Source organism: Salmo salar, chromosome 21, assembly GCF_965601325.2.
Source record: "Salmo salar chromosome 21, fSalSal1, whole genome shotgun sequence".
Taxonomy (NCBI): domain Eukaryota; kingdom Metazoa; phylum Chordata; class Actinopteri; order Salmoniformes; family Salmonidae; genus Salmo; species Salmo salar.
The window spans coordinates 1998603-2021887 of record NC_138311.1 but is presented as its reverse complement, the minus strand read 5'-3'; the positions used below and the strand labels follow the sequence as shown (position 1 = coordinate 2021887).

Below are 23285 nucleotides of genomic sequence, written 5' to 3'. Positions count from 1 at the left end.
AGTCCCTCTTTGTGGTACCTGGCCACACTATTGAACAGTAGTCCAAGTGCGACAAAACTAGAGCCTGTAGGACCTGCCTTGTCGACAGGGCTGTTAAGGCAGAGTAGAGCATATTATGGACAATGACAGTTTACAATACAGGGCTACTCCAAGCAGTTTAGTCACCTCAACTTGCTCAATTTCCACATTATTTAATACAAGATTTAGTTGAGGTTTAGGGTTTAGTGAATGATTTGTCCCAAATACAATGCTTTTAGTTTTTGAAATATTTAGCGGTAACTTATTCCTTGCCACCCATTCTAAAACTAACTGCAGCTCTTTGTTAATTGTTGCTGTCCTTTCAGTCGCTGTAGTAGCTGACGTGTATAGTGTTGAGTCATCCGCATACATAGACACAGTGGCTTTACTCAAAACCAGTGGCATGTCGTTAGTAAAGATTGAAAAAAGTAAGGGGCCTAGACAGCTGCCCTGGGGAATTCCTGATTCTTTTAGACAGGTAACTCTTTATCCACAATATAGCAGGGGATGTAAAGCCATAACACATGCAGCAGACTCTGATTGATAATGTCAAATGAGATGTACACAGGGAGTGTGCAGTGGGAGGAGCTAGCCAATACTCACCAGGGATTCGCTGGCACACTGGAAGACGTAGCACACATACTGTCCTGGACCAGACTCCCCTGGGTCGCGAAAGATAAACCCAAAGTGGTCCGTCTTGTTTATACCCTGAGCAAACCGCACAATGCAATCAAATATCATGATACGCTACAATACAGACGATACACTACATTGGTACAGTATAAGTATAGAATTCATTGGTAGTTTATACAACACAGTATATGTTTGAGAGACTGGTTGGAGAGAGGTTTCTCAATCTTCTATAAATCAATTTAAATGTTCTATAAATCAATTGAATCCCCTAATACAACATTGTTTGCAAGTGGAGAAAGACATCAGCAATGCTATGTAACGTAGCCTTTATGGACTGAGTGGCTGTCCCTGGTTTAAACAATACTTAGCTGAAATGTATTAGGCTATAAACATCAAGTACAAACAATAACACAAGAGCATTATCTTTCCCCCAAATATGGCAGATGGCATACACTGTTATTTTATTGTTTTAAGGGACTCCCTTCAAGCAATTGTTTTACTAACCTTTGATAGGAATGGATTTCTGAACTTTAAATGTTATTAATCATTAGTTGTAATAGAGACCTGAGGGGCGCCATAGCCGAGGGGCTACACCAGAAGTTAATGGTTATCTGTAGGAGGAAAGTATATAGTGGATGCAATTAAGCTTGGAATGTACTGAGTGTAGGGAAAGTGATCACATGTGACAGGCATTGATAAGGGGGGAGAGCCATGGATTAGTGATGAAGGGGGTCGAGGTCAGGTCAGGTCATGTTAAGGGAGAAAGAAAAGTTTATCACTTAGTTTCCTGCCTAGCAATAAAGATACAATGTTTGTACAGATGTGTAGGAGGAGACTCAGCCTAGGATAAAGGGTTAAATATCAGCGCTTGTGTGAACAGTGTCTTTGTCTAATGCAGCTGTATTGATCCTCTGGGAAGAATAAACTTGGTTAAGCTTTCATATTGTCCGTTGAGTTTTTACTCTGAGAATTAGAGCCTAACACCTTTTTCCGTGATGTGTCAAAAGACACCATTTTTTTATCATATTAGTAGGACTACTAGCTAAGTAAATCCTTGACAATGAAAAGATGAAAGACTGAGCCGAAGTAATGTGCATTTGTAATAAAATACTAAGAAATTATCCTCTGACAATGCAAGCCCCCAAACTAACGCATTTATTTATTCATGAAGTAGGCATGTTCAAGAATGAGTTAAGTTTGGGGAATTTGCACCTGTGAAAAGCTCTGTAGCATTGGGTTGAGATGAGCTGGAAAAATGTGAATGTAAACACGGAACACAGTAGAGTGAAAAACAAACCCAGGTTTACCAACCTGAGAGCAGGACGAGATGTCTTTGAATCTCTTTTCCAGCACCACCGTCTTACTGTCTGGACTGATCAGGTTCACCTCGAAGCGTCCGACCTGAAAAACAAGCACACAAACACACAGACACACACACTAATGAGGAATTTGACCTTGATACATTGATCAAGTAGGCTTCTTTAGAAGAGCAGAAAGTAGGCTTGGGCGAAATACTGTATAACAGGGTATTCGGAAAAAAGCCATTGAATGGTTTTTCAATACCGTCAAAACTGTATTTGAAGTTTCTCAAAAATGAGATTATTTGTAGCTACTTTTTAAGTTAACACCTGTAGTCAACTTGTGCAATATGTTAGGAGATAAAGCAGATTGCGTTCTTCATTTCACCTGTCACATTATTTTGCATTATTCTCTTGACGGTCACCTAGGATAGGGGGCGCCACAGCGCATTTTGAAGAAAATTCGTGCCCATTTTAAACGGCCTACTACTCAAACTCAGAAGCTAGGATATGCATATAATTAATACTTGTGGATAGAAAATACCCTAAAGTTTCTAAAACTGTTTGAATGGTGTCTGTGAGTATAACAGAACTCATATGGCAGTCATTCAACACAGGCCAAATAAAAAAATAAAAAAACATTTTCACAAAAAATTGCAGATGTTTTTTTTCATTTTCGTGACACAAAAACAGTGACACCGGTCATGCCGAACTAGCGACATTCTGGACAGGCCTAAAAAAACATTTTAAAACCATTTTCACAAAAAATTGCAGATTTCTATTTTTGTCACCAAAAACGATGACCCCGGTCATGCCGAACTAGCGACATACTGGACAGGCCTAAAAAAATTAATTTAAAACCATTTTCACAAAAAATTGCAGATTTCTATTTTGTCCCTAAAAACGATGACTCCGATCATGCCGAAAAAGCGACATTCTGGACAGGCCTAAAAAAACATTTTAAAACCATTTTCACCAAAAATTGCAGATTTCTATTTTTGTCACCAAAAACGATGACTCCGATCATGCCGAACTAGCGACATTTTGGACAGGCCTAAAAAAAACATTTTAGAACCATTTTCACAAAAAAAGCTCCGATTTTTTTTTCTTCATTTTTTGACACAAAAACAGTGACCCCGGTCATCCCGAACTATCGACATTCTGGACAGGCCTAAAAAAACATTTTAAAACCATTTTCACAAAAAATTGCAGATTTCTATTTTGTCCCTAAAAACGATGACTCAGATCATGCTGAAAAAGCGACATTCTGGTCAGGCCAAATAAAAAAAATAAAAAAACATTTTCACAAAAAATTGCAGATTTTTTTTTTCATTTTGGTGACAAAAACAGTGACACCGGTCATGCCGAACTAGCGACATTCTGGACAGGCCTAAAAAAACATTTTAAAGAAAAAGGAATGACAGCTGTGATGGAAACAGGACATTTCTGTACAATTTTATTAATGCCGACAGATAATTTGTTAAGTCGACATGGTGGGATCTTTTTGTGTCGGTAAATATTGAGATAATAACCATCATATCGAAGTAAACTTGGAGTCACGTGATGATATGGTGTGTGATCCTCCCACTATAACTCGGGCAACCATGCAGTTTATTAGGCTACAGATGAAATAAGTTATGATGAACTTCACAGTTCATAATAATTATATTATTATTTTCAATGATGTTCTGATATAATCTCTTCAGTTTTTAATGGAAAGGAAAGGGTTAACACTGAAGCAAAAAAATATATACAATCAGGATTTTCTTTCCTGGTCTCTGGGGAGAAAAATCTAGATTGTTAAATCAGCCATTGGCTAGGCCGTCAGAAGCTAGATAAAGGCATCTGGAACCTGGACTTCATGACGGGCCGCCCCCAGGTGGAAAGGGTAGGTAACAACACATCCGCCACGCTGATCCTCAACACGGGGGCCCCTCAGGGGTGCGTGCTCAGCCCCCTCCTGTACTCCCTGTTCACTCATGACTGCATGGCCAGGCACGACTCCAACACCATCATTAAGTTTGATGATGACACAACAGTGGTAGGCCTGATCACCGACAATGACGAGACAGCCTATAGGGAGGAGGTCAGAGACCTGGCCGTTTGGTGCCAGGACAACAACCTCTCCCTCAACGTGATCAAGACAAAGGAGATGATTGCGGACTACAGGAAAAGGAGGACCGAGCACGACCCCATTCTCATCGACGGGGCTGTAGTGGAGTAGATTGAGAGCTTCAAGTTCCTTGGTGTCCACATCACCAACAAACTAACAAGGTCCAAGCACACCAAGACAGTAAAGAAATGGCTTGACAAAACCTATTCCCCCTCAGGAGACTGAAAAGATTTGGCATGGGTCCTCAGATCTTCAAAAGATTCTACAGCTGCGCCATCGAAAGCAACCTGACTGGTTGCATCACTGCCTGGTATGGCAACTGCTCAGCCTCCGACCGCAAGTCAGTACAGAGGGTAGTGCGTACGGCCCAGTACATCACTGGGGCCAAGTTTCCTGCCATCCAGGACCTCTATACCAGGCGGTGTCAGAGGAAGGCCCTAAGTCTAAGATGGCTTTCATTTACAGTTTGGACATTAAGCATTCTCAGTAGACTTTTGTGAATCCACTGTAGATTTCTGAAAGTTTAGAAGACATACTCACAGATTTCTCAGTGTAACCCGCCACACTCAATCCATAGGCAAAGCCAATGATTCGTGGACAGATAATAGAATATGAGTCATACTAATCTGACTCAGCAGATAGATGATACCTCAATATTCCATGAAATTTACTGACCGGTCTAATAGTAAAGTAACACTAGTTACAGTACTATTTCCCTCATTACTCCGCCCCAACACAGTGATACACTGGTGGGACGACAGTGTCAAACAGAGGTCATGTCGCACATGTTTCTCTCCTTGAAAAAAAGAGTGGACCTAATGGGAACCCCGCCCAATAGTCCTGCATCCTTTCTTAACTTAAGTTCTCCCTTCAGCCACGCTGAGTACAGAACGAGCTAGAGTTAGACGACAGGTAGAATCGGATAAAAGGAGACAGTGACGACCACGACGCCGCTGCAAAAATATCCTCTACCCCTGAAATCCTCTATCCTCTCTATCCTCTTCCTCTGCTCCATAAGTGGAGTGGGCTCTTACGCCCTGAGGTAATGGCCACCCTGCCATCTCATAAGCCGCCTAAATGCCTTCGCAAAGCCAATGAGACAGCCGCTGTTTAGAAAGTGGTCTACCAAGTGTACTAGCACTGTGACACACAAACAGCTGAGGCAATGACCTAATCATCGCCAAGGCGCGCACCGTGGACAGGCGATGAAGCCTCTCCTCTCCACATGGGGAGGGGGGAGAAGGCCCACAGCTCACCAGTCTGTGACCTATATGAGCTCTTAATAACCTTCTGCATAAATGATGATAGGACGTAACACCGCTCTGCTCAAATCGCCATTGATGGCAAGGCAGTCGGGTCTCGTCGAAAGAGCACACAAATCACTGACGCGCTTGGCCATAGTCAAAGCAAGCAACAGTGCCGTCTTCAAAGACAACATCTTGAGGGGAATTTGATTCAATGGCTCGAACGGCGTCTCGCAGAGTGCCTCGAGTACCACAATCAAATCCCAGTGGGGCAGAGTGGCTCTAGGCATTGGCCTAAGCTGCCGTGTTCCCAATAGAAACTGTTTCACTAGAGGGTGGCTGAAGACGGTGTCTCTGCCAAACCCCTCATGACAAGCTGAAATCGCTGCCGCGAACACCTTAATGGTGGCAGATGAGCGCTGCTTGTCAAACATGAACTGTAGGAATGAGAGCACGCTCTCAACCTGACAGCATACGGGGTCCACATTCTCTGTGGCACAACATTGTGAAAACACGTTCCATTTGCTGGCATACAACGTGGATGTGGAACTTGCACGTGAGCCCTGTATCGTTCTGATTACTGAATCAGATAACCCACTGCACTCCAACCTGCCCCTCTCAGGGGCCAAGCCCTCAGTGGTTGGCTGATTAGAGGCAATTGCTCTATCATGCTTCCCGCTACAAAACATTGCATCCTCTCGATGTGGAATGGGCCATGATGGCGCAACCAACATTTGAGTCATCTCTGCGTACCACGGAGCCCCTGGGTGATCGGGGGCTATCAATATGATTGACAGCCCTCCTGTTCTCATGCGGGCTAGCAGTGGGAGAATGCAGGACAGCGGTGGAAATGTGTACAGGAGAACATCTGGCCACAGTTGGTGCGCAAAAGCATCTATCCCTAGTGCCGGTTCGTCCTGGGCTCGTAGGGAGAACCATAGGAGACACTGCGCGTTCACACATGACGCAAACAGGTCTATCTCGGCTCTCCCAAACCATTCCCATATTTGGAGAACAATGTTGGGATGCCGTTGCCACTCGTTGTCTCGGGACCCCCTCAAGATATTTATTTGTATTTTTTTATTTAACCTTTATTTAACTAGGCAAGTCAGTTAAGAACAAATTGTTATTTACAAGGATGGCCTACACCGACCAAACCCGGGCGACGCTGGGCTCATTGTGCGCTGCCAAATGGGACTCCCAATCACAGCCGTTTGTGATACAGCTGGATTCGAACCAGCACTGAGATGCAGTGCCTTAGACCTCTGCGTCACTCGGGAGGTCTGCTCCAACGTTCTGATAGCCTGGAATGTGTACTGCTGTCAACGAGCGAAGATGCTCGTGAGCCCACAGCCACAATTCCTCCACCAGCCGGTGGAGTGCAGGAGACCTGCCTCCTCCTTTGTGATTTATGTAGGCTACTGTGGTTTGGTTGTCCGACCAGACCAGCACGTCTTGACCCCGTAGGGTTGACGCGAAGTGGGTCAGAACCAGTAGAACTGTCTCCAACTTCAGGAGGTTGATACACACCTCCGACCGCCCGAGCCTGACATGTCCCTCCCCATCCAGTCAGACAAGTGTCTGTAAACACTGGAATGTAGGAGGACACTCTGAATATTGGGACCCCTTGCATCAGGACGCACGGGTCTCTCCAATAGTTCAGGTCCACTCTGAGCGAGAGGGGAACTACCAACCGACGACGATGCCTCACTGGGTCCAGTCGTAGTTGGGCAAACCATCGCTGTGTTCTGCGCATGTGCAGAAGTCCCAGCGGAACCACGGAGTGGGTAGACGACATGAGACCCAAGAGTGTCATGACGGAATGCGCCGTCACCGTGTAATTCGGATAAAACCTTCTTAGGGCTAGCAACAAGGCAGCTCGTCAAGGAGCCGAAAATCGAGCCTTCATAGTGACAGTGTCTAGCTGTGAACACAGGTAGACAATCTGATGACTGGGCCAAGGCATGGCTCTTTTCCCAATACACAGCAAACCCCAGACGTGTGAGATAAATCACTGTCTGTGTCGTGTGTGCGATTGCCAGCTCCGCTGACAGGGCGAGAACCAGTAGGTTGTCTAGGTAGGCTAGTAGCCTTATCCCTTGACGACGCAACGATACCAATGCTGTCTCAACGCATTTGGAACAGGTGCGATGTGCCAGGGCATACCCGAATGGCATACTCGCATACTTGTACGCCACCCTTTAGAAGGCAAACCGCAGAAACTTCCTGTGACGTGGATGCACCGGCACATGAAAGTATGTGTCCTTTAGGTCTATGCTTATACAAAAGTATTTGTTGTGGATACATTGCAGCAGACGTTTTGTCATAAGCACTTGAACGGGCCGTTTGGCTTCACTCTCGTTGAGAGTGCGTAAATCCAATATTGGCCTCATTCCCCCGTCTTCTTTAACCAAGCGTCCCACCTACGTAACAGCCACTGCCAGCCTGTGGCGCGATTTTCAAAACCTTAAAAATCCTATTACTTCAATTTCTCAAACATATGACTATTTTACAGCCATTTAAAGACAAGACTCCGTTAATCTAACCACACTGTCCGATTTCAAAAAGGCTTTACAACGAAAGCAAAACATTAGATTATGTCAGCAGAGTACCAAGCCAGAAATAATCAGACACCCATTTTTCAAGCCAGCATATAATGTCACCAAAACCCAGAAGACAGCTAAATGCAGCACTCACCTTTGATGATCTTCATCAGATGACAACCCTAGAACATTATGTTATACAATACATGCATGTTTTGTTCAATCAAGTTCATATTTATATCAAAAACCAGCTTTTTACATTAGCATGTGACGTTCAGAACTAGCATACCCCCCGCAAACTTCCGGGGAATTCGCTAACATTTTACTAAATTACTCACGATAAACGTTCACAAAAAGCATAACAATTATTTTAAGAATTATAGATACAGACCTCCTCTATGCACTCGATATGTCCGATTTTAAAATAGCTTTTTGGTGAAAGCACATTTTGCAATATTCTAAGTACATAGCCCAGGCATCACGGGCTCGCTATTTAGACACCCGGCAAGTTTAGCACTCACCATAATCATATTTACTATTATAAAAGTCCCCTCGCTCCACCGTCTTTAGTAGTCCTGGGTCTGCGGCCAGACGGAGAGCCCGTCAAACGGCATTCCCGGTCGGAATATTATCGCTTTTTTACGAGAAAAATGGCATAAAAATGGATTTTAAACAGCGGTTGACATGCTTCGAGGTACGGTAATGGAATATTTAGATTTTTTTTGTCACGAATTGCGCCATGCTCGTGACCCTGATTTACCATTTCAGATAGTGTCTGGGACGCACGAACAAAACGCCGCTATTCGGATATAACGATGGATTATTTTGGACCAAACCAACATTTGTTATTGAAGTAGCAGTCCTGGGAGTGCATTCTGACAAAGACAACAAAAGGTAATCAAACTTTTATAATAGTAAACCTGATATTGGTGAGTGCTAAACTTGCCGGGTGTCTAAATAGCTAGCCCGTGATGCCTGGGCTATGTACTTAGAATATTGCAAAATGTGCTTTCACCAAAAAGCTATTTTAAAATCGGACATATCGAGTGCATAGAGGAGTTCTGTATCTATAATTCTTAAAATAATTGTTATGCTTTTTGTGAACGTTTATCGTGAGTAATTTAGTAAATTCACTGGCAGTGTTCGGTGGGAATGCTAGTCACATGCTAGTCACATGCTAATGTAAAAAGCTGGTTTGTGATATAAATATGAACTTGATTGAACAAAACATGCATGTATTGTATAACATAATGTCCTAGGGTTGTCATCTGATGAAGATCATCAAAGGTTAGTGCTGCATTTAGCTGTCTTCTGGGTTTTTGTGACATTATATGCTAGCTTGAAAAATGGGTGTCTGACCCCCATGCACCCTCCTTGTATTTTGCGAGTGAGGGCATGGCCGTTGCCAAAGCCACAGCCGCCCGTCTCGGCTTAGAGTATGGGCCGCCGATCATCATATCCACTTCCGGGTTGGAAGGAATAGGGGGCAGTGCTATCTCTAGACGGCTCGTGGCCCACTCAATGAGCACTGTAAAGTCAGAGCGCAGGGAGGCCGTTGCGTATGAGGGGGCTGCTGAAAACTCAGAGCCCGTCGCATCCTTGCCCAAGGATGTGAAATTCCCCTTGCTCTCCCTAGGGAGGGGGGTCATTTCAGCCTTGGTCAGTGGGGTGGGTTTTTCCGGAGAAAAACCCAGACACTTCCCAACATCCTCGTCTTCTCCGGAGGCTCCGTCATCATATGACGTCTCAGAACCTGAGGCTAACACAGACATGGCGTCCTCTAGAGGCAGAACTACCCCAAAAACCGCCCACCGCTGCCTATTCTTCATTAACCGCTTGACGGTCGCCTAGGATAGGGGGCGCCACAGCGCATTTTGAAAAAAAATGTGTGCCCATTTTAAACGGCCTACTACTCAAACTCAGAAGCTAGGATATGCATATAATTAGTACTTGTGGATAGAAAACACCCTAAAGTTTCTAAAACTGTTTGAATGGTGTCTGTGAGTATAACAGAACTCATATGGCAGTCAAAACCCCGAGACAGATGGAAACAGGAAGTGGAATTCTGAATTGCGAACTCAACTTCATCACGTTGCCTATTAATCACACCGTGAGCTATGGTTCATTGAGTACTTCCTATTGCTTCCACTAGATGTCCCCAGTCTTTACAAAGTGATTTGAGACTCCTACTGTGAAAACTGACAGAATGACACGCTGTGGAACGTGGTCACACGGAGAGGGCCATCACCATTATGACGCCGGCTTGAAGAGTATAAGTCAACAACTTCTCCTGGCCATAGTACTAGGGCTATAGTGTATTCCTATATACTATCACAGCTATTTGATATTCCTGTACTACAATACTGTATGTTACTACTATATATTACATGGTACTCCTCCTGAGTGTGCATATTCTTTTACTGGTTATCCTCAATGGTTTGGGATGGAAAGGGTGAGAGTTACACTACATGGCTAAAGGTATGTAGACACCTGCTCGTCGAACATCTCATTCCAAAATCATTGGCAGTAATATCGAACCGACAGTGGAAACGTCTAGGAGCAACAACGGCTCAGAAAGTACCTGCAGCAATGTTCCAACATCTAGTGGAAAGCTTTCCCAGAAGAGTGAGGGCTGTTATAGCAGCAAAGGGGGGACCAACTCCATATTCATGCCCATGATTTGGGAACGAGATGTTCGACGAGCAGGTGTCTACATACTTTTGGCCATGTAGTGTACCTACCCCACACACTTAAAATAATTCTAAGACCTAGTCAAGAGCCCTACTACTGTATCCAAATATAAACCCAGCCTGCACCTGGAAGAGCATGGTGCGGTTTTTGTCGGCGTCTGAGGGCTGGACGTTGTTGGGGGCACTGGCGTGGCGGCGGCGTGCCGGGGCGGCTTTGAGCGCACCCTCTAGTGGCCTCCGCTGCAGACTGCCCGCCAGGCTGCTGCAACGCGTCCGGAACTCCTGCTGCTCCTCGAAACCAGAGTCCTCCAGGATGCACTCGGGGAAGGCCCCCCGCAGGCTGCCCAGGCTGGGACTGTTGGACATGATCTTCCCTGGGAGACGTAAGAACGAGTCAATACCCTCTAGACCTTCAACCGCACTCCCCCAAACACACAAACACAGGCTCCCCAGACATGCCCTTCACTACGGAGACATGTTCCAATTAGCTGCAAAATCTGTGAGACAACATCCTCAACCCCAACTTCATAACATTTGTGGAAAATGGAACATGGAATGATGTGTTTTACTACAACTTAGCCTAGAACATCAGTTTTCAACTACAAAAGGGGATTTTAAGGAAAGTTATGCTTTAAGGTCACATTTGAATTTATTTTTATCAAATGTTCTGTGTGGTACATTTCAGCAACAAGCTACCCTCATAAAGAATTGTTTGGACACTTTACTGGGAGAGGTCCTTACCTCCAGAACCTCCTCTGTTAGTGACCTCATCCACCTCCAGCCCCTCAGGTTCCTCCAGCCCCTCACTGTGGGTGGTTGAGGAGAGGGGGTCTCCGTCATCCCCCATGATGAACTCCATGGGGGCGCTTTCTGTGGATCCCCGCTGGTCATTCAGGAGGCGCAGGTGCTTGCGCTCCAATTCATGCTGGCGGAACTTGTTGATGCAGTCATCAATGAGGGTGGAGGGAGCCTTCTTGTGGCCGATAGTCACCTTTGATTGATTGATTAATGGATACAATTGATTGATTGATACAATGACTGATTGATTTCATCTACTTAATCTATTACACAGACAATGTCAATTATGCATACAAATACAGTCATATCTGTTTTAGGGAGCTAAGCTCTCACATATGATTAAGATAATTCAGTCATCCCAAACACATACCTACATAAAGATACTGTATATGGCTTTGATTCATGTCAAATTATTGATGATAAACACACAGTAAGGTTGAAAATAGATCTGGTAGTGGTCCTGTACCTTGCCACAGTAGAGCACTTCAAACTTCTGGGAGTTATAGAAGGCCTCTTCAGTATCCCGCTTCGGCTTGGAGTCCTCCTTCAGGGCCGACTTTGACACCGCACGGATACTACTGATCACTTCTGGTACCTGGAGAGGAAGGGAGAGAGGGATGGAGGGAGGAGAGAGAAATATGGAGGGAGAAATGAGAAGAGGGGTGGGAGGAGTGTAGAATGGGAAGAAAGTGTAAATGGTGAAATTAGTGAGATATAGATGTAATTATTGCAATAGTTTGTGAGTGGGAAACATACACTATAATTCAAAATTGACATGTTGAAATATAATCATTTTAAAATGCGCTAATTTCCCTAAATCAAAACAAATTTGTCACATGCGCTGAATACAACAGTGAAATGCTTACTTACATGCACTAAACCAGCAATGCAGTTCAAGAAATGAAGGAAAATATTTACTAAATTAACTAAAGTAAAAAAAATCATAAAAAGTAACACAATGAAATAACAATAACGAGGCTATATACAGTGGGTACCGGTACCGAGTCAATGTGCGGGGATACAGGTTAATCAAGGTAATTTGTACATGTAGGTAGGGGTAAAGTGACTATGCATAGATAATAAACAGCAAGTAGCAGCAATGTAAAAACAAAGAGTGTGGGGGGAGTCAATGTAAATAGTCCGCGTGGCCATTTGATTTGTATTTATTATGGATCCCCAGCAGCTACTCTTCCTGGGGTCTGTCAAAATTAAGGCACTTATACAATTTTTTCCTTTTTTTATTTTACTGGGATCGGTTCCCCCCCCGCGGTACGGTTGAGGTAACGTAGGCTAATGTGACTAGCATGAGGTTGTAAGTAACAAAAAAAATCCCCAGGAAATAGACATGTCTGATATGGACAGAAAGCTTAAATTCTTGTTAATCTCACTGCACTGTCCAATTTACAGTTGCTATTACAGTGAAAGAACACCATGCAATTGTTTGAGGAGAGTGCACAATTATGAACTTTAAAATGTACTAATAAACCAATTAGGCACATTTGGACAGTCTTGATACAACATTTTGAACAGATATGCAATGGTTCATTGGATCAGTCTAAAACATTGCACATAAACTGCTGCCATCTAGTGGCCATAATCTAAATTGCGTCTGGGCTAGAATAATACATTATAGCCTTTCTTTTGCATTTCAAAGATGGTACAAAAAAAATACAAAAAACGCATGTTCTTTTCTTTGTGTTATCTTTTACCAGATCTAATGTGTTATATTCTCCTACATTAATTTCACATTTCCACAAACTTCAAAGTGCTTCCTTTCAAATGGTATCAAGAATATGAATATCCTTGATTCAGGTCATGAGCTACAGGCTGTTAGATTCGGGTATGTCATTTTAAGCGAAAATGTTTTTAAAAAAGGGTTGGGTCCTTAAGACAACACATTCATAACAGATCTTACAACACACTAAGTCTGTGCCCTCAGGACCCTACTCCACTACCACATATCTACAACACAAAATCCATATGTACGTGTGTATGTTCTGTGTGTGTATGCATGTGTCTTCACCTATGTTTGTGTTGCTTCATAGTTTCCTATGTTCCATAAGGTGTATTTGGAATAGAGCTCCATGTACTCACGGCTCTATGTAGTACTGTGTGCCTCCCATAGTCTGTTCTTGACTTGGGAACTGTGAAGAGACCTCTGGTGGCATGTCTTGTGGGATATGCATGGGTGTCTGAGCTTTGTGCTAGTCGTTTAACAACGTCTACCCCATAAGACTGCGCACGCTGTCTACCTCCCATTGCATCTCTGTTTTTGTCCTGACGTCATCAGAGTGCTTTGTTAAACATAAATACCAAACTTGTTTTTGCATGGATTACACGACGCGCTTTTAACAGCTAGGACCACTGTTTCTTGTCCCGGAATCCCACTTAACTGACAGGTTGAAGTCTGCTTGAAAGCTTTGACATGCAAGAAAAAGGCCATACATTGAGATAGCATTATAGGTGTAATTTAGATGTTGTCCACAAGATGGCAGCAGTGTGTGTGCAAAGTTTCAGACTGATCCAGTGAAGAATTACATTACTACACAATAGTTTTGTATAAGTCTGCCAGGAGTTTGCCCAAATGTGCCAAATTGGTTACTTTATACATTAGCAAGTATATAACTATAGAGAACATACAAAAATGGTATGGTGAAAACTAAAAATGTTTACACACTCCCAGGAATGTCATACATGATGGAACATTAGCTTCCCCTACAGAAAATACACTAAACTTCACACATCTAGATGGCTGGGCGGGGTGAGTGTGGAGCCAGAGACAGCAGGGGGTCAAACTGTAGAACCCAGTTCCTACATTTGAATATATAAAAAAATATTTTATCAAACAAAACTGTGCTACATTTTATCTTTGGTACCCTCAGGATGACTAATCAGAGGAAGATTTCTGAATGTAAGTGCTTTATTTACCTTCAGAGGTGAATGTATCAAACTACTTGCCGTGATAAAAGTGTTTTGTTGTTGTGCACTATCCTCAAACAATAGCATGGTATTTTTTGCGGTAATAGCTACTGTAAATTGTACACTGCATTTAGATTAACAATAGTTTAAGCTTACTACCCATATAAGACATGTCTATGTCTCGGAAAGTTGGCAGTTGTTTACAACGTCATTCTAGTCACATTATCACATATTGAGCAACAACTGTCCCGGTTTAGGGACGCCGATCCCGTAGAGGTTTTAAGGAGCCTTTTGGACCTAGACTTGGTGCTCCGGTACTGCTTGCAGTGCAGTAGCTGAGAGAACAGTCCATGACTTGGGTGACTGGAGTCTTTGAGAAATTTTTGGGCCTTCCTCTGACACCGCCTAGTATATAGGTCCTGGATGGCAGGAAGCTTGGCACCAGTGATGTATTGGGCCATACGCACGACCCTCCGTAGCGCCTTACAGTCGGATGCCAAGCAGTTGCCATACCAGGCGTTGATGCAACCAGTCAGGATGCTCTCGATGGTGGAGCTGTAGAACCTTGAGGACCTGGGGACCCATACCAAATCTATTCAGTCTCCTGATGGGGAAAAGGTGTTGTCTGCCCTCTTCACGACTGACTTGGTGTGCTCGGACCATGATAATTTGTTGGTAATGTGGCCACCAAGGAACTTCAAACTCTCGACCCGCTCCACTACAGCCACGTTGATGTAAATGGGGGCCTGTTCGGCCCTCCTTTTCCTGTAGTCCACGATCTTGCAAATGTTGTTGTCCTGGCACCACACAGTCACGTCTCTGACCTCCTCCCTATAGGTTGTCTCGTCATTGTCGGTGTTACGGTCTACCACTGTTGTTTTGTCAGTAAACTTAATAATGGTGTTGGGAGTCGTGCTTGGCCACACAGTCGTGGGTGAACAGGGAGTACAGAAGGGGACAGAGCACGCACCCGAGGTGCCTCCGTGTTGAGGATCAGTGTGGCATATGTGTTATTGCCTACCCTTACCGCCTTGGGGTGGCCCGTCAGGAAGTCCAGGATCCAGTTGCAGAGGGAGGTGTTTAGTCCCATGGTCCTTAGCTTAGTGATGAGCTTTGTGCGCACTAAGGTGTTGAACACTGAGCTGTAGTCAAGGAGCAGTTCTCTCACATAGGTGTCCCTTTTGTCCAGCTGGGAAGGGGCAGTGTGGAGTGTGATTGAGATTGCATCATCTGTGGATCTGTTGGGGCGGTATGCGAATTGGAGTGGGTCTAGGGTTTCCGGGATGATGGGGTTGTTGTGAGCCATGACCAGCCTTTCAAAGCACTTCATGGCTACCGACGTAAGTGCTACGGGGCAGAAGTAATTTAATCAAATCAAATCAAAGTTTGTCAAGTGCGCTGAATACAAGAGGTTACAGGCTCTAACCAATAGTGCAAAAAAAGGTATTAGGTGAACAATAGGTAAGTAAATAAATAAAAACAACAGTAAAAAGACAGTGAAAAATAACAGTAGCGAGGCCATATTCAGTAGCGAGGCTATACAAGTAGCGAGGCTACATACAGACACCGGTTGGTCGGGCTGATTGAGGTAGTATGTACATGTAGATATGGTTAAAGTGACTATGCATATATGATGAACAGAGAGTAGCAGTAGCGTAAAAGAGGGGTTGGCGGGTGGTGGATGGCGGGACCCAATGCAGATAGCCCGGTTAGCCAATGTGCTGGAGCACTGGTTGGTCGAGCCAATTGAGGTAGTATGTACATGAATGTATAGTTAAAGTGACTCTGCATATATGATAAACAGAGAGTAGCAGCAGCGTAAAAGAGGGGTTGGGGGGGCACACAATGCAAATAGTCTGGGTAACCATTTGATTACATGTTCAGGAGTCTTATGGCTTAGGGGTAAAAACTGTTGAGTAGCCTTTTTGTCCTAGACTTGGCACTCAGGTACCGCTTGCCATGCGGTAGTAAAGAGAACAGTTTATGACTTGGAGGCTGGGGTCTTTGACAATTTATAGGGCCTTCCTCTGACACTGCCTAGTGTAGAGGTCCTGGACGGCAGGCAGCTTAGCCCCAGTGATGTACTGGGCCCTACGCATTACCCTCTGTAGTGCCTTGCGGTCGGAGGCCAAGCAATTGCCTTACCAGGCAGTGATGCAACCAGTCAGGATGCTCTCGATGTTGCAGCTGTAGAACCTTTTGAGGATCTCAGGACCCATGCCAAATCTTTTTAGTTTCCTAAGGTGGAATAGGCTTTCTCGTGCCCTCTTCACGACTGTCTTGGTGTGTTTGGACCATTCTAGTTTGTTGGCGATGTGGACAGCAAGAAACTTGAAGCTCTCAACCTGCTCCACCACAGCCCCGTCGATGAGAATTGGGGGCGTGCTCGGTCCTCCTTTTCCTGTAGTCCACAATCATCTCCTTAGCCTTGGTCAAGTTGAGGGATAGGTTGTTATTCTGGCACCACCCGGCCAGGTCTCTGACCTCCTCCCTATAGGCTGTCTCGTCATGTTCGGTGATCAGGCTTACCACTGTTGTGTTGTCTGTAAACTTAATGATGGTGTTGGAGTCGTGCCTGGCAATGCAGTCGTGGGTGAACAGGGAGTACAGGAGGGGACTGAGCACGCACCCCTGGGGGGCTCCAGTGTTGAGGATCAACGTGGCAGATGTGTTGCTACATAGCCTCACCACCTGGGGGCGGCCCATCACGAAGTCCAGGATCCAGTTGCAGAGGGAGGTATTTAGTCCCAGGATATTTAGATTAGTGATTTGCTTTAAGTGTACTATGGTGTTGAACGCTGAGCTGTAGTCAATGAATAGCATTCTCACATAGGTGTTCCTTTTGTCCAAAGGGCAGTGTGGAGTGCAATAGAGATCGCATCATCTGTGGATCTGTTTGGGCGGTATGCAAATTGGAGTGGGTCTAGGGTTTCTGGGATAATGGTGTTGATGTGAGCCCTTACCAGCCTTTCAAAGCACTTCATGGCTACGGACATGAGTGCTACGGGTCTGTAGTCATTTAGGCAGGTTGCCTTCGTGTTCTTGGGAACAGGGACTATGGTGGTCTGCTTGAAACATTTAGGCAGGTTACCTTCGCTGTCTTGAGAAGAGGGAGCATGGTGGTCTGCTTGAAACAGTAGGCATTACAGACTCAGTCAGGGAGAGGTTGGCAATGTCAGTTAAGATACTTGCCAGTTGGTCCGTGCATGCTCGAAGTACACAACCTGGTAGTCCTTCTGTCCCTGCGGCCTTGTGAATGTTGACCTGCTTAAAAGGTCTTTCTCACATCGGCTACGGGGAGCGTGATCACACAGTCGTCCGGAACAACTAGTGCTCTCATGCATGCTTCAGTGTTGCTTGCCTTGAAAGTCACTGGGCAGCTCACGGCTGGGTTTCCCTTTGTAGTCCGTAATAGTTTTCAAGCCATGCCACTTCCAACCAGCGTCAGAGCCGGTGTAAAAGGATTCAATCTTAGCCGTGCATTGACGGTTTGCCAGCTTGATGGTTCGTCTGTGGGCATAGTGGGATTTCTTATAAGAGTCCAGATTATAATTAACAGTTTGTGTTACTACCTTACACAAACTTGCATTTTCATCTCATACAAATGATTACAACATTTTTACCTCAGATTGGTGATGTTAATATAAAAGTTTATAGTCATCAAGATGACACTAAATTGATTGCTTTAAAACAGATTACAATATCTTTGGTTTGGTACCGCTGATTTGATCATACACGCTTGTCCGTTGCAGTACTGTCACTATTTAGACCTAACTGTGGGAGAGATGATTTGTTGAAATGATCCAGTCAAAAAGGTCCTATTTTCTTTTTCGTATTGGCCATCTACCATAAACACTGTCCCACAAGGAGATGAGTTGATGGACACTACATGTTCAAATCTATTGAAAGGTATACCCAAGTTCGTTGTGGTTTGTCTTTAAGAAGAGTGGAATTGGCACATACAGTTGAAGTCGGAAGTTGATATACACTTAGGTTGGAGTCAATAAAACTCATTTTTCAACCACTCCACAAATGTATTGTTAACAAACTTCCTATTTCGCAAACAAAGCATCCTTCACTCATGCTGCCAAACATACCCTAGTAAAACTGACTATCCTACTGATCCTTGACTTCGGCGATGTCATTTCCAAAATAGCCTCCAATACTCAACTAATAGGATGCAGTCTATCACGGTGCCATCCGTTTTGTCACCAAAGCCCCATACACTACCCACCACTGCGACCTGTATGCTCTTGTTGGCTGGCCCTCGCTTCATATCTGTCGCCCATCCCACTGGCTCCAGGTCATCGATCAGTCGTTGCTAGGTAAAGCCCCGCCTTATCTCAGCTCACTGGTCACCATAGCAGCACCCACCCACCGCAGGCGCTCCAGCAGGTATATTTCACTGGTCACCCCCAAAGCCAATTCCTCCTTCTGTCTTTCCTTCCAGTTCTCTGCTGCCAATGACTGGAATGAACTGCAAAAATCACTGAAGCTGGAGACTCATATCTCCCTCACTAGCTTTAAGCACCAGCTGTCAGAGCAGCTCCCAGATCACTGCACCTGTACATAGCCAATCTGTAAATAGCCCATCCAACTACCTCATCACCATACTGTTATTTATTTTATTATTTTGCTCCTTTGCACCCCAGTACTGACACTTGCACACTCATCTTCTGCACATCTATCACCCCAGTGTTTAATTTGCCATACTATAATAATTTCACCACTATGGCCTATTTATTGCCTTACCCCTCTTTCTTACCTCATTTGCACACACTATATATAGACTTTCTCTATTGTATTATTGACTGTATGTTTGTTTATTCCATGTGTAACACTGTGTTGTTGTTTGTGTCGCACTGCTTTGCTTTATCTTGGCCAGGTCGCAGTTGTAAATGAGAACTTGTTCTCAACTAGCCGACCTGGTTAAATAAAGGTGAAAAAAAAAAAAAAATGATATACAAAAAAACTATAGTTTTGGCAAGTCAGTTAGGACATCTACTTTGAGCATGACACAAGTAATTATTCCAACAATTGTTTACAGACAGATTATTTCACTTATAATTCACTCCATCACAATTCCATTGGATCAGAAGTTTACATACACTAAGTTGACTGTGCCTTTAAACAGCTTGGAAAATTCCAGAAAATGATGTCATGGCTTTAGAAGCTTCTGATAGGCGAATTGACATCATTTGAGTCAATTGGAGATGAACCTGTGGATGTATTTCAAGGCCTACCTTCAAACTCAGTGCCTCTTTGCTTGACATCATGGGAAAATGTTAATAAATCAGCCAATACCTCCACAAGTCTAGTTCAACCTTGGGAGCAATTTCCAAACGCCCGAAGGTACCACGTTCATATGTACAAACAATAGTACGCAAGTATAAACACCATGGGACCACACAGCCGTCATACCGCTCAGGAAGGAGACACGTTCTGTCTCCTAGAGATGAACATACTTTTGTGCGAAAAGTGCAAATCAATCCCAGAACAACAGCAAAGGACCTTGTGAATATGCTGGAGCAAACAGGTACAAAAGTATCTATCGACAGTAAAACGAGTCCTATATCGACATAACCTGAAAGGTCGCTCAGCAAGGAAGAAGCCACTGCTCCAAAACCGCCATAGAAAAAGCCAGAATACAGTTTGCAATTGCACATGGGGACAGAGAATGTACTTTTTGGAGAAATATCCTCTGGTCTGATGAAACAAAAATAGAACTGTTTGGCCATAATGACCATCCTTATGTTTGGAGGAAAAAGGGGGAGGCTTGCAAGCCAAAGAACACCATCCCAACCGTGAAGCACGGGGGTGGCAGCATCATGTTGTGGGGGTGCTTTGCTGCAGGAGGGACTGGAGCACTTCACAAAATAGATGGCATCATGAGTCAGGAAAATTATGTGGATATATTGAAGCAACATCTCAAGACATCAGTCAGGAAGTTAAAGCTTGGTCGCAAATGGGTCTTCCAAATGGACAATGACCCGATGCATACTTCCAAGTTGTGGCAAAATGGCTTAAGGACAACAAAGTCAAGGTATTGGAGTGGCCATCACAAAGCCCTGACCTCAATCCTATAGAACATTTGTGGGCAGAACTGAAAAAGGGTGTGCAAGCAAGGAGGCCTACAAACCTGACTCAGTTACACCAGCTTTATCAGGAGGAATGGGACTAAATTCACCCAACTTATTGTGGGAAGCTTGTGGAAGGCTACCTGAGACCCAAGTTAAACAATTTAAAGGCAATGCTACCAAATACTAATTGAGCGTATGTAAACTTCTGACTCACTGGGAATGTGATGAAAGACATAAAAGCTGAAATAAATAATTCTTTCTACTATTATTCTGACATTTCACATTCTTAAAAAAAAGTGGTGATCCTAACTGACCTAAGACAGGGAATTTTTACTCTGATTAAATGTCAGGAATTGTGAAAAACTGAGTTTAAATGTATTTGGCTAAGGTGTATGTACATTTCTGACTTCAACTGTAACTACTAACCACAACAACAGACCACAACCACACAACTACTGACCACAAGTATCGACCAAAACTACTCTCCACAACTGAACCTACTGACCTCAACCACACAACTACTGACCTCAATCACACAACTACTGACCACAACTATCGACCAAAACTACTCTCCACAACTGAACCTACTGACCTCAACCACACAACTACTGACCACAACCACACAACTACTGACAACCACTCAACTACTGACCACAACTATCGACCAAAACCACTCTCCACAACTGAACCTACTGACCTCAACCACACAACTACTGACCTCAATCACACAACTACTGACCACAACTATCGACCAAAACTACTCTCCACAACTGAACCTACTGACCTCAATCACACAACTACTGACCACAACTATCGATCAAAACTACTCTCCACAACTGAACCTACTGACCTCAATCACACAACTACTGACCACAACCACACAACTACTGACCTCAACCACACAACTACTGACCACAACCACACAACTACTGAACCAAACTACTGACCACTATCATTGATATGAAAGTAAAGTTTCAAACAACGTGTGAGCAGCATTATGTGAAAATGGATGACAAATACTCCTCCTAGACAGATGGAAAGATTCACTAATACATTTATAGATATTCATACTCCTTTACTTACTGCACATTTTGTTGTGTTACAGCCTGAATTCCAAATTAATTAAAATATTTTTTCTCACCCATCTACACACAATACCCCATAATGACAAAGTGTTAACAGTTTTTATTGTATTTTTTTGCAAACGTATAGAAAATTAAATACCGAAATATCTCATTTGCATAAGTATTCACACTACATGTTAGAATCACGTTTGGCAGCGATTACAACTGTGAGTCTTTCTGGGTAAGTCTCTAAGAGCTTCGCACCCCTGAACTGTACAATATTTATTTAAAAAATTATTCAGACTCTGTCAAGTTGGTTGCTAAACAGACTTTTTCAAGTCTTGCTATACATTTTGAAGCCGATTTAAATCAAAACTAGAACTAGGCCACTCAGGAACATTCAATGTGGTCTTGAGGAGTGGTACGCAGTGATGTGCTGTGTTGGATTGCCCCAAACATAAGTCTTTGTATTCAGGACATAAAGTACATTTCTTTGCCAAATGTTTTGCAATTTTACTTTATTGCCTTATTACAAAAAGGATGCAATTTTTTGAATATTTGTATTCTGTACAGGCTTCCTTCTTTTCACTCTGTCATTTAGGTTAGTATTGGCAACTGAGTCTTTGGCAACTGAGTTAGGAAGGACACCTGTATCTTTGTAGTGACTGGGTGTATTGATACACCATCCAAAGTGTAATTAATAACTTCACCATGCTCAAAGGGATTTTCAAAGATAATTGTATGTGTGGGGTACATTTAAAAGTAAATTTTGTATTTTTATTGAATTTGAAAACATACAACATACTTGCAGTAAAGCCTCTCAACATTTACATTACATTCAGTCATCTAGCAGACATCCATCCGAGCGACCCACAGGAGCAACCACGGTCAAGCACCCCGCCCAAGGGCACATTGCCAGATCTCTCACCAAGTCAAATTGGGGACCGAACCAGCGACCTCTTGGCCACCGGCCCAAGCTCCCAACCAACCACCAACTATTCAAGATCCCCCCACAGTTCTCCCGAGGGCAGCCCCTCAACCATCCGAGACAAAAACTCCCCCTCCACCCCATCCCACCTACAGTGCATTCGGAAAGTATTCAGACCCCTTGACTTTTTCCAAATTTTGTTACGTTACAGCCTTATTCTAAAATTATTAAATATATTTTTTCCCTCATCAATCTACACACAATACCCCATAATGACAAAGCAAAAGCAGGTTTTTAGAAATGTGTGTGAATTTAAATGTATTTTTAAATGGAAATATTACATTTACATAAGTTTTCAGACCCTTTACTTAGTCCGTTGTTGAAGCACCTTTGGCAGTGATTACAGCCTCGAGTCTTCTTACTGTAGGTATGATGCTACAAGCTTGGCATACCTATATTTGGGGTGTTTCTCCCATTCTTCTCTGCAGATCCTCTCAAGCTCTGTCAGGTTGGATGGGGAGTGTTTTCAGGTCCCTCCAGAGATATCCAATCGGGTTCCGGGCTCTGGTTGGGCCACTCAAGGACATTCAGAGACTTGTCCCAAAGCCACTCCTGTGTTGTCTTGGCTATGTCCTTAGGGTCGTTGTCCTGTTTTGATGTGAACCTTCACCCCAGTCTGAGGTCCTGAGCGCTCTGGAGCAGGTATTCATCAAGGATCTCTGTACTTTGCTCCGTTCATCTTTTCCTCAATCCTGACTAGTTTCCCAGTCCCTGCTGCTGAAAAACATCCCCACAGCATGATGCTGTCACCGCCATGCTTCACCGTGGGTAAGGTGCGTGGTTGCCTCCAGACGTGATGCTTGGCATTCAAGTCAAAGAGTTCAAGTTTGGCTTAATCAGATCATAGAATCTTGTTTCTCATGTTCTGAGAGTCTTTCAGGTGCCTTTTGGCAAAAT

General features: G+C 43.8%; 1 protein-coding gene across 1 annotated transcript in view; it reads right to left on the bottom strand.

Annotated features, from left to right (window-relative positions):
* Positions 1-23285, bottom strand: part of tbc1d4 (TBC1 domain family, member 4) — a 160712-nt gene that overhangs the window by 95523 nt on the left and 41904 nt on the right. The window contains exons 2-6 of the mRNA XM_014163748.3: positions 11804-11932; positions 11281-11530; positions 10666-10913; positions 1963-2052; positions 622-726 (exon numbers count right to left, since the gene is read on the bottom strand). Coding sequence (XP_014019223.1) covers positions 622-726; positions 1963-2052; positions 10666-10913; positions 11281-11530; positions 11804-11932 — 822 coding nt within the window. The remainder of the gene's footprint in view (positions 1-621; positions 727-1962; positions 2053-10665; positions 10914-11280; positions 11531-11803; positions 11933-23285) is intronic.